This window comes from Gordionus sp. m RMFG-2023, chromosome 1 (genome assembly GCF_954871325.1).
Source record: "Gordionus sp. m RMFG-2023 chromosome 1, tfGorSpeb1-WG-v2, whole genome shotgun sequence".
Lineage (NCBI taxonomy): Eukaryota > Metazoa > Nematomorpha > Gordioida > Chordodea > Parachordodidae > Gordionus > Gordionus sp. m RMFG-2023.
The window spans coordinates 58140541-58153106 of NC_088775.1; the positions used below are offsets into that span (position 1 = coordinate 58140541).

At 28.6% G+C, this 12566-nt stretch overlaps 1 protein-coding gene across 1 annotated transcript in view; it reads left to right on the plus strand.

Annotated features, from left to right (window-relative positions):
• LOC135927915 (uncharacterized protein K03H1.5-like) overlaps positions 1–2959 on the plus strand; it is an 89414-nt gene extending 86455 nt beyond the window's left edge. The window contains exons 8-10 of the mRNA XM_065464182.1: positions 1151–1471; positions 1974–2305; positions 2952–2959. Of these exons, the coding sequence (XP_065320254.1) occupies positions 1151–1471; positions 1974–2305; positions 2952–2959 (661 nt within the window). The remainder of the gene's footprint in view (positions 1–1150; positions 1472–1973; positions 2306–2951) is intronic.
• The last annotated feature ends 9607 nt before the right edge of the window (positions 2960–12566 follow it).

The following is a 12566-nucleotide window of genomic DNA, read 5'->3' on the forward strand; positions in this document are numbered from 1 at the left end:
CGTATGTGAGCCAAAAATGGTTATCTTTATTTGAAAATGATTTCTATTGAAAATGTTATTTAAAAAGATATAGAAATAATAACAAATGATTTAATTTAAAAAAAAGCAAATTTAAATGCAAAATCAATTTTTTCAAAACTTAAATGATATTGGATATTATATTATATTATATATGGAGTTTCCCATTCAAAAAAAAGATAAGTCTCGATAAAAAAAGAAAATTCATGATCAAAAACTAAAAGGCCCAATCATAAAATGAAAAGTGTTAACGAAAATGAAAGATCCTATCGAAAGAGGAAAAGTTTGATCAAAAAAGAGAAAGTTCCACAAGATAAGGTGTTAATAAAAGATGTAAAATTCTCATTAAATAAGGAAAATCGTTATTTATTATATATTTTTTTAAAAAATTGATTTTTATAGGAAAAACCGAAAATTAAAGAAAAGCCAAAAATATGACATTTCAGGATTATTAAATAAAACCACAACAAAAACAATTTAAAAAAAATATGATAAATAATGATATTCCATTTTTTTGAATGAAATTTTCTTTTTCTGATTGAATTTATTCTCTTTTTTGTGTGATTTTTCTATTTTGATTGGACCTTTTACTTTTTTTGGTAGAACATTTTCCTTTTCAATCGAAATTTTTACTTTTTTTGATTGGCCTTTTTCCTTCCTTAATCGGACTTTTCCTTTTTTGATCTTTACTTTTCCTTGGGAACTTTCCTAAGTTATTTTTTCGTACTTTTCATTTTTTGATTGGACCTTTTCCTTTTTTGATTACTTTTGCATTTTTGATTATCTTTCCTTTTTTGATTACCTTTCCATTTTTGATTACCTTTCCTTTTTGATTAACTTTCCTTTTTTGATCGGAACATTTTTTGAATGGGAAATCTTGGCATATATATTTCCTAAATAGTAAATGGAATTAGCACATTTATTGCTTTTTGCAGAGGAACAGCAAATTAGTATGTGGTTTGGCACCTTAACCAGAGTTGTCACTGTGATTATAAAAAATTTTAAAGTTTTTATAACTGATCCAAATATTAAGAAGTTTTTAACTTTTGTAAAACTTTTTTAAATATCAATTTTTAACATACTTTTTATTCAAAAAATGTTTTTAAAACGTTACTTTATAAATCGTGTGAAGTCGAAATACTCCTGCTCTTTGGTCCGACTTGCACATATTAGGCTGGTTTCTGAGGGGCGAAAAATCGCAGGCTGAATTTGAAAAGGAAGCATTATCTCTCTGTTTACAAGCTATCGAAGTCGATAAAGGAAGAGCGTGGGAAATGTTGGACCTTCCTACCTGCCCTTGCATAGCCTGGCAAGCCAATAGAGACCTCCTCTCTTTTGAAAGAGATCCCATTTGCACGATTAGCAACTTTTATAATCCTCTTCAACCCGATAAAATGGGATGCCCGGCCAAAGGGAATGACACCTGGTCGTGTTATAGATCAATATTTCCAAGGTATATTATTTCCACATTGTTGTATAATATTAAATTTACCCCCTTGAGTTAAGCTGACACTTCTATGGTAGGAGGAAGGTCACAGGATTGTCGTTGAAATAAAATAGAATAGAGGAAACAGGGGTGGAAGGTAGTAAAGATATGGATTTTCTAATTTTGATTTTCATTTACTTTTTTTGCTAATTTTGATTATTTTGATTTTCTTCTTTCTCTAAAAATATTTAAGTGAATAGGGGGTTAGGGGGTAGGAGGGTTTAATTTTTTAGAGTTAATATCGTTATTTATTGGGGGTGGGTGGCATGTTATAGGAAAGGGTTTAACTGATGCGTTTAAGCTATTGAGCGTTTCAGGATTAGTTGCCATTAATTTTCAAATATCGCTTAAACGCTTCAATTAGGCCCTAGCCGTAATTGCCACTAGATCGCAAAAATAATAAATTAAATAATTCTTTTCAAAAATGAAATTTAATATATTTAAATTATTTATCAAATATGTATATAAGTTCAAACGGCGCTGGCCAACAATGTTGCTACAAATCAAACGGAGAGTTAATGCTAAATCAAAGAGGTGAAACAGGGGCCGGCACTATAAAATTAGCTCATCCTAAAGGAACTATCGAAATATCGCCTTATGACCCCCGGAGATCTCAAGAACAGCAAACAAAATCAATTAACAGCGGGAAAAAAGCTTTTTATATTCCGATTGTTTCGAATTTGATGATTGATGAGTTCCCTGCTATGGCATGTTGTCACTGGACTAAATCTAGCATGTGCAAGGAATTTTTGAATAGACGTCCTTCTGATGATTGTCACGGTTATGAACCACCTAGAATAGGTATGTTTTATTTAAACGTTTTCAAATTATATAATATAGCATTTTAACACGCACTTATGCAGCCGGGAAGGGGGCAGAGGCAGAGAGACATGCCACCCCCCCCCCTACCTTCCCAAATCAAAAAATTTAGATACCGGCAAAAATATTTTTACAAATATTACTGTTTTATGATTAGAAATTTATATTTTATAATAATCATTCGTACCTCCAATCGCATTTATATTCCAATTTACATTTATTTATCATATTCGCAACAGAAATAAATACGCTACTAATTTATCTATAAATTGATATCTTGTTTCAAATTTTCCTTTTTATCAACTATTTTAAAATTCCGAACAAATCATTTGAAAGTTTTTCGCTGCAAAACTAAGGTAGAATATATCAAAAAAGTGACATCGACTTGATTGAGACCTGAGAAAGACTGAAAGCATTATATTGGTACTTAAGAAAATTGGGCAAATGTAGACTACGAATTTCATGAATTTCATGTCATTATTAAGTCAAAAGCGGAGTTCAATGAATTTAATATTTCCTTACCTCGACCAAGCCAAGCCCATAGTTCCAATATTAATATAGGGTTAGGCGAAGAATACTAATAAATTATCCCCCTTTTAGACATTTTTATAACTCAAATGAATAAAAGGTTCTTGATTATCCAGGCAGTAGGGGAGACTGGGGTTAGGTGAACCGATTTTTACAAAATTGTTTATAGCTCCTGGTTTTTTTTAGATAATATAAAAAGCAATATATGATTGGACCTAAAACTATACTCTATAAAGGTGCCTTATAAAAAAATTCTAGAATATAATCATTTTTTTGAAATTTTATTTTTTGTAAAAGTCGTAAATTTGCCCAACAAGCCCCAATAGCGGGGTGAGGCAAACCACTTCAAGGGGCTTCCTAAACCAATGGTTTTTTTAGGCCATAATAAATTGAAATGTATTTTTATTTATTAATAATGATACATATACTATAATTTTATTCTTTTATTGTTAAAAATATCATAATACATATAAATTGAAGCTAATTATATATAAAAATTGAAACTTAATTTTGGTTAATTTAATACACATTTTGGACATATAAAAAACCATTCGTGGCACATTCTGCACTGGTACCACTCTTCACCATTATGATGTTTGATATATTCCAGCTTACAACAAACACAAATATCTTTGTGAATAATTTTTTTCACTATTTTTCTCTTGTTAATATTTTCTTTTTCCATTATTTTCTTTTCTTTCTCAATTAATTTCTTTTTATAAGGAGATGATGTAAATATCTCTGCTCTCCTTTTTACTCTCTTGACTCTTTCCTTTTTGGGATGAGGCAAAGATATTGATAAATTGCACGATGGTCCAGGAATATTATCTAAATGAACATAAGACGTAGATGGAGTATCATTACATATATCTAAGTTTCTATTAGTATTTAAAATATCTTTTAATACCAAAGATACTGAGCTTGATTCTAATAATGGGCTTTTTGGAAGTTCACATATAGAATCTCCATAAACTGAGGCCACATAATCTTCTTTAATATATCTGTATTCAGTGGATATATTCCACATGCTTTAAAACCATTTGATATATTGAGAGGTGATGCTGCTAAAGGCAAGACATCCTTAATAACTGATGGAATATCATAAATTGTAAATAATTTTCCTGGATGGCTACGCATCCAGGAATCAAGTGCATTATTGTAATATTTTTTGAGAGGCCCAAAAACAGACCGATCAAGAGGCTGTAATTTATGGGTGCAATGGGGTGGCAAAGATAATAGAATTATTCCCGTATCTATACAAAATTTGACAGCTGAATAGGAGTGGTGTGATATATGATTGTCGAGGATTAATAAAACTTTGGACTTTGGAGTACACCGAGTGTGTTTAGATAAATGCTTCAAAAAAATAATAAAATCCTCCTCTTGCATCCATCCAGAACCATTTGATACCCCTATAGAGCCAGATGGACCATCTCTAACAAAATAGTCATAATTTTTTTCTGGGAAAAAGAAACATTGGAGGAATTGTATGACCAATTGCATTTACAGCAAGAGCTAATGTTATTAAGGTACCCCTTTCTGCGGAAGTAATAGATCCTACCTGTTTTTGACCCTTTTGTGCAATAATCTTGGATGGGGTTTGAACTGTGGTAAGTCCAGTTTCATCCATGTTGTAAATCGCCATACATTCTAATTTATGTTCATCTAATATTCCTAAATATTAAATGTAAACATTTACTTAACAAATCATTTAATAAACTTTTATATAAATCAAAAAAGTATAGAACATTTTCTTCATTAAATCCAGTTGCCCTAGCCATACTTGTAGCTTCAGGGGATCTTAAGGAGAGAGTAGGATTTCTTGACATAAATCCTAAATACCAGTCATGGCCAGCCATTGAATGGTCCTTCCAAGATTTAGGAAATTTTTTCTTCATATTTACTGCCATTTGGTTGGCTAATATTTTTATCTAAAAAACAATATAAAATAATGAAGAATAAACTATACCTTTTTAATTGAAAGGCCATAAAAAATTTGGCTAGATTGAATCAGATATTTAGTTATATCTCCCTCTTCTTCTTCTGTGAATATCCTCTTTTTATTATTTTGTCCTACACTAGTAAGTATGTCACTTTCTTGATATCTCTTATAATATCTCATAAAGTTTGATCTAGGAATACCTAAAATAAAAATGTCAAGTAAAATATATAATTATTTAATTATAAGTTTAACATTTAAGAACATAAAATTTAAAAATGATAATCTCTTTACCATTACCATTTAGATTTTATTAGGATATTCTCTATTATTAAATATTGCTAAAATTTGATTTTAATGTTTAAGAATTACATAAAATTAATACAATAATACTATACTTCATCTAAATTGTAATCAATCTAAAATATAAGATCATTTATAAATTACATTTAATAAAAATATTTACATAATTTTTATTATTAATATTGCTAAAAATTGATTTTATTGTTTAAGAATTACATAAAATTAATACAATAATACTATATTTCATCTAAATTGTAATCAATCTAAAATATAAGATCATTTATAAATTACATTTAATAAAAATATTTACATAATTTCTATTATTAAATATTACTAAAAATTGATTATATTGTTTAAAAATTACATAAAATTATTGTGATTATATCTTAAAAATAAGACAGATAATGTAGATAAATTTACCTGTAAGTTGGCTAGTCTTCCTTGCATAGGCGGACTGGCGACGCTACGGCCTCGTGGGCATTTTTTTTATAGCGGCATCATTTTTATGGGGGCTTCGCCCCCATACTCCTAATTTTGTTTAGCCCGGCCTTCGGCCGGGTTACCTTAAATGGCTTCTGAATTATATGATTTTTATAACTTCTTATTTTTGAAAATAGGTACAAACGATGTACATTTAAAAAAAAAAAGAATAATGACATGATACTCATATATATTTTATTTCATAAAATTGCACATATAAGATCATATTTATTGCACATATATTTTATATTAGATATAAAACAATAATGCACTATAAAATTAAATCATACATCACATGTTAATTATAAAATAATATATAATACTCAATATATAAAATCAATTAATTTCACATAAAAAATTATTGCAATTATACAATATTGCACAGAAAATAAAATTGCTACCGCCGATCATATTGTAAATAGATATAAATAAGATTTAAATAAAAGAATTAATATAAATTTTTAAGTTAATAAATCTCTCATTAACTTTGAACCTTTGCACAAATAAACAAGAATATCTTTTAGTTCAATCTGCGCTAAAAGTTCCCGTTCAACTGACATCATTAAAAATGCTTCTAAATTTTCTTGTCCTATATTTGGTCTCAGCCTATTTTTTATAATTTTTAATTTACTAAATGTTCTCTCACTATTGACTTGCGTAAATGATAAAGTTAAAATGTATTCATATGCTAAAAATAAATTAGTGTAAGCACTTGTATGCATATTGTATCTTTTAATAATTTCGTACACACATATTAAACACTTGTTACATCTATTATCACATTTTGAGTTATTATCATTTTGTAATATTTCATCTTCTTCATATGAATCCTCACTTGTACATACGATATCATTGTCCGTTTCATTTAATTCTTCTACTAAATCTTTGAATACACTGGCAAATGAACACAATTCGTTACGTAATTTAACACTCGATATATTTGCCAATTGTGCCAGTTTTTCTAAGGCCTTTTCAGAAATACCTTTACTATTTATACCCTCAAAATGCCTTGGATGCAAATATTGCACATTCAAAATAAGCTCTTTATTCGCAGAAAACTTTCCGACAAGCTGTTTATAATTTGATCAATTATAGGACGAAATACTTCGACCCTATGAAGGTCAATCGATTCTTGAGGACTTTCATCTTGGCCTTCGTCACTATATATTCTCTTCACTCGTCCTATTCTATTTTTTGGCTGAGCAGTTTGTACCCAGATACTCTCTGGGAGCTTTAAATATGAAAGTGTTCCATTTAAATTAGAAGCCATTTTGTTGCTTTATTTTTAATTGAAGTAATAGTTATAGATGGCACAGAAGACTTGGCATCTTCTATCATTTTCCACGCTGATAAAATATCTAAATTCTTAGTTTGAAGATATAATGACAATGGCCCCATTATTTCAAAAATTTCTAAATATATTATAGAAGTACTTAGAGTCTTAAATTTACATAAATTATCAATCAAAGACTGTGCTTCTGGTGAGGGTTTTGCCTCAAATGATTTATTATCAATTATAAATTGTAAAGCAATTATTGAAAGTAGGCTCTCTTTGCCATATATCCATCTAAGGGCTTTTTCATGTGGCCACCACCTTGTCTCTCCTATTTTTTGCAGTCTTCTCAACTTATTTTGGCCAGATGAGTTATTCTGTTTCACCCAAGCATCCATCCTTTTATATGATTCACCAAAGAAAGTTGCTAGTCTGTTCAACAATCCAAATAAATTTTTGCCTTCAATATTATTGCATGAATCACATATACATAGATTTTATATGTGACTATAACACCAAATATACAAACTACTTGGAGCCTCTTGTCTAATAAGAGCTAGCAACCCAACTAATTCACCCCGCATATTTGCCGCACCATCAAATGATTCTCCAATTATATTTCTCATTTGAATTCCATGTTTTAAAAAGCATTCACTCAAGATATCAAAAAATCCTTTTCCAGAAGAGTTTGTAACTTTTGTAAGTGCAAAGAGCCTTTCTGTTATTTTGCCATTATATATGTATCGTAGGCAAATAGTTGCTTTATCATAAACACTAATATCTTGAGTACTATCCATTTGCAAACTAAAACGTTTGTTACCAATCTCCTTTTTTATTAAATTCCTGATCTGATCAAGAACAACATTTATAACTTTGTTAACAGTTGTTTTCGACAACAAGGTTATGAGAGAACCTCTTCCCTTTGATTTTAATTTTTAAGAGAGTTTATGCTTTTCTTTTCTACGTTTGCTCTTTAAAATAGCCTTTTCTAAATGATCTCTTAATATTTGATCATTTTTTGATATAATACGAATCATTTCCAGGAAATTCCCATGATTCAAATTTTCATTTTCAAAGTGGTTAAGTGTTTCAGTAACATTTGATCCTCTATAGGGTAAGTTTTGTTTGCCTAAAAACTTTATTATTTCAAATATTTGTTTTATTATATGGACATTGCTATAAATTTGTCGATTTTTATTTAATATTTTAATACTAATTGAATTATCAAATGACTTATTTTTTGATGATCTGAGGTAGGCCTCGACAGCACTAATATGTACTTTTGTTTCATGTATTTTAATTACTGAATGCATATGACGAAAATTTGTTGAGCCTGTTGTAAAAGTGTTTTCACATACTGCAAATGCCAGGCAGATTAAGCATTACACAGCTTTGGCTTTATTGCACATTAGTTCTATTGTAATCCATTTTCTAGGTATTTTTTCATCATTACCATTCGATAATATAATTTATCATATTTACTATTTATTGGTTGTATAGGATGTTGCATTAAGAATGCAAGTTTTTGTGGTATAGTAGCTGTTAATTGCAGCTTAAAATTTTCATGTTTATGCATATCCAATTCTGATAATCCACTTTGTGAAATATCTAAAGGCAGTATTGATGTAGTTGCTTCTGACAAGTGTGAGGATAATAAAGATGGAATTGCTGTAATTGTAGATAATCTATTTTCAGGGTGTGTGAATGATTTATCTGCTGTAATGGTTGGTAATATAGTTATAGGTGGGTGTGGCAATGATTGAACTGATGCAATAATAAAAGAAGATGTTGCAGATAATGTAGTTGTTTCAGGTAGATGTGAATGGGAGGTAGTTGCTGATATTCCTAAAATAATAGATTTTTTAATATGAAGTACTAATATTATAAATACTTGGTACTGATTTATCAAAGAAAGATAATTTAAGTTGTTTTGGATCAGCACTAGCTGCTTTGAGACAAGCAACATCTTTTTCTCTTAATTTTTCAGCTCTACCCTTAAATTTCCTTTTGGCATTTCTATGCATGATAATATTAAAAATTTATTATTATTAATTTAGAACTTAAGGCTAAAAAAAATATTACAAGATGTGAATTGGAAATTCAAATAATTTTATAAAAATCTGATGAACCAACCAGTAATAATAAAAAAACATTAATTACTATCTATGGGTTATGAAATATAAATAAGTTGTTTACTTTTGACTTTTTACATACATTTCAAAAAATAGCTAAACTTTAGAAAATCAAATTGATCAAAAATTTATTTATTAAAATTATTATTATACATGGGTTTTATTTGATTTCTTTTCTTGAATTAAGAACAATACAATAACAAAAGTTTGCTATATTATTTCTACAATAAATGAATGTATAAAAATATAATATAATAAATTAATTAAAACTTAATTTACCCTCTACTCGTAGTCAAGCTCAAAAGGAAGCGATTCACTTCATTCGAAAAAAAAACAAGGAAAAGCACGTGATAATGATGTATAGCGTCAAGCGACGATAGTAAATTACATGATAATTCTCAAGGAATGCGATATTAAAAATAAATGATAAGAGAAAATTTTATGGACATAATAATATTATTTTTTTTCTAATCGGCCTCTTTTTTTATATTTTTCTTCGATCGGCCTCAAAATCGACATTTTCTCGCAGCCTCGTGGGCAAAATGCCCACCGGGTCTTATGGCCAGACCGCCCCTGCTTCCTTGTTGATTTACAATTTTCATATACCCTAATAGCCTAATTACAATTATAATATTAATTCATTAAATTTTTATATACTTCTAAATAATTATCAATATTAAATGATTCTCCTATATTAATTTTTTTGGATTTATATTTTCACACCATATCGAATAATATAATAATTGCTAAAAAAAATTTTTGAAATGGATTGACATGTATGGTTTAGCAAGCCCCGCTAGCTCTAAATTTACTAATCATGATTGAAATACTATATAGACATAATAAATATTCATAAAACTTTCTCAATTTATAGAAGAGTGTTTAAACTTTGCTATAAAATTTAATTTATATATAAATGAATATATATTTTAATAAAAATTAAAATTCTGTCATGTAAAAATCTTTAGAAAATTTCATCAAAATTTTATTTCTTAAATAAAATTTTTAATAATTAATCATTTCAAAGATTTTTTGTCTATAGATGTAAACTAATAAAATCTATATTAGGATAAAATTTTAACCTTCTAGTGTTTATAATTTTAAAATAATATTAAATGGTTTGCCAAGCCCCACGGTTTACCTAACCCCAGTCTCCCCTACTTACAAATCTGCAAATAATACTGCAGAATCCTTCCGAATCTATTTCACTTGATGGATAAAAAATAAATTGGCAGATTTATATTATGAGGATGTTAAAGTGTCCCATGATGCAATACTAGCTGAATGCAAACTATGGTATAAAAGGTAAAATATAGCTGATAACAGGCGCATAACCAAGGAGGGAGAGGGCATATCTCGTAAATATCATTATAAGCTAATAAAAATTTTCCTTCTACACACTCACCACCTTCCCCTCCCCACAAAAATATTACTATATATCACTATAAAAAAGAATTTGAAAGAAAAATTAGTAAAAATTAATTAAAAATAACGACTATAATTTAAAATCTTTAGAAAAAAGCATTCTTATATAAAAAAAAAAGTTGAAACCCCCAAAAATCAAATATAGCCAAAGCAAAAATAGAGCTTAAGATCTTCATCCAATAAAATTTACGGGGAAAAACTCTACCTAATAGTGCTTCCCTTCCTCTCCTTAGCAAAATATAAGATTCACCTATGGTTGATAATGTTTCAAAATATGTTATATTGCTTCGCATAATTTTAAACACATTTAGACTATTTTACTAATATATAAAATTATTATATATTTTGGGAACTCTAACCATTAGTACTTCTACCAATGAAAGAACATTTTCTCTTTGAAAAAAATAAAAATATACCTGAGAAATAAGAAATAGTGTTGTTATATGGCTCGATTTAGGCAAAATTACAAAAACGTCGAACTCAATATTTTCGCCATAAAAATATTACATAAGTCTCCAGATTTGCTAATAAATATCCAAAACTTTGTGCCAGATATGAACAAAATCTTCAGGCTTGCGCAATATTTTCCTGGATGAAATAATTAGTTTGTCGTTTTTAAAAAACAACACTACTGATATATTTACCATTTTTTTTGACTGACGATTTACCTTGGTTAAGGTTACGCCTTAGCTGATTTACTAATGCTAAACCTTAGCCGATTTATTTTGACAAAAGCTAAGCCTGATCCATATTCTTTTGGTGAAGGCTACACTCAAACTATTTATTTTGGCCAAGGCCAAGCTTGAGCCATTCATGAGTTGTATCCAGTATTTTGGGATGGGTTGGGGGGGGGGGTAAATTATTAGGTAAATATTTTCCCTGTAAATTTTATTGGAGTTCTTTAGGTCCACTTATTGTAGGTCTTTGTCTATATAAGATTTTTATAAAAGTAATTTTAGGTTTTCACTTTTTTTAATTGAAATGTTTTTCTAAATATTTTGAATTATAGTCCTTATTTTAAAAATTATTAACTTTTCTTTCAAATTCTCATATAATAATATATTGTTTTTGGAGGGAGAGGAGTGTGGAGTGTGTGTAGGGTAAAAATATTTATTCCCCCTCTTGGTTACGCACCTGGGATAAGCCTAAACCGATTTCTTTTGGCTAACTCTAAGCTTGAGCCGATTTATTTTGTCTATAGCTACACTTACGCTGATTTTGATTGGCTAAGGCAAATCTGATCCTATTTCTTTTGTTTAAGCTAAACTGAGCCTATCGATTTTTGGCTGAGGTGTATCTTATGCGTATTTCAATTAGCTCGAATAGATAAGGTTAAGCTTAAGCTGATTTTGATTGGCTAATCTGCCTTACTGTAAATTTAATAATAAATTAATTCAAAAGGGTGACAATTATCATTCGTTTTTTAAAATTTTCCCATTTTTTAATGAAATTAGATATCAATCTGTTTTAGTGAAAATTCAATGCAATTTTCATATTCGTCATAATCAAACTTTTCCGTGGTTTTTTAATGAAAATAGGTAATAATGAATATTTTAAATTTGTTTTATTTTAATGAAAATAGGTAATAATGAATATTTTAAATTTGTTTTAGTGGAAATTCAATAACAATGTAATCCCAAAATACGACTCAGACTTAGCCTTATCCAAAAAAAAATCGACGTAGGTTTTACCTTAGTCAATTAAAATCGGCTTATACTTGGGTTCCCGTTCTAAATCGCTAACGCTAAAATTGGGAACGCTTATATCTCCTTGAATATTTTAAAGTAAAATTGAAATTAATATTAATAGATATTAGGGAAGTAAACACTTGTATTTATATTGAGTTTTATTAAAAATCTCTAAGCATGAGGAAATATCATCCATTTTCCCAATTTGATTCTAGCTATTTTTTTTTAAAACACAATTTAAATACAAATGTTTACTTCTCTAGCATCTATTAATATTAATTTCACATTTACTTTAAAAATTTTGTAGGACGAAATTCCTAATTTTAGTGATTTTTGTTTTGACGATTTAAAGCGATTTAGAAGCTATCCTTATGCATAGACCTATCCAAAATAAATAGTCCAGGCTAAGTCTTAATCAAAATAAATCGGCTCAGGCTTCGTCTTAGTCAAAATAAATAGGTTATTACCCAACTAT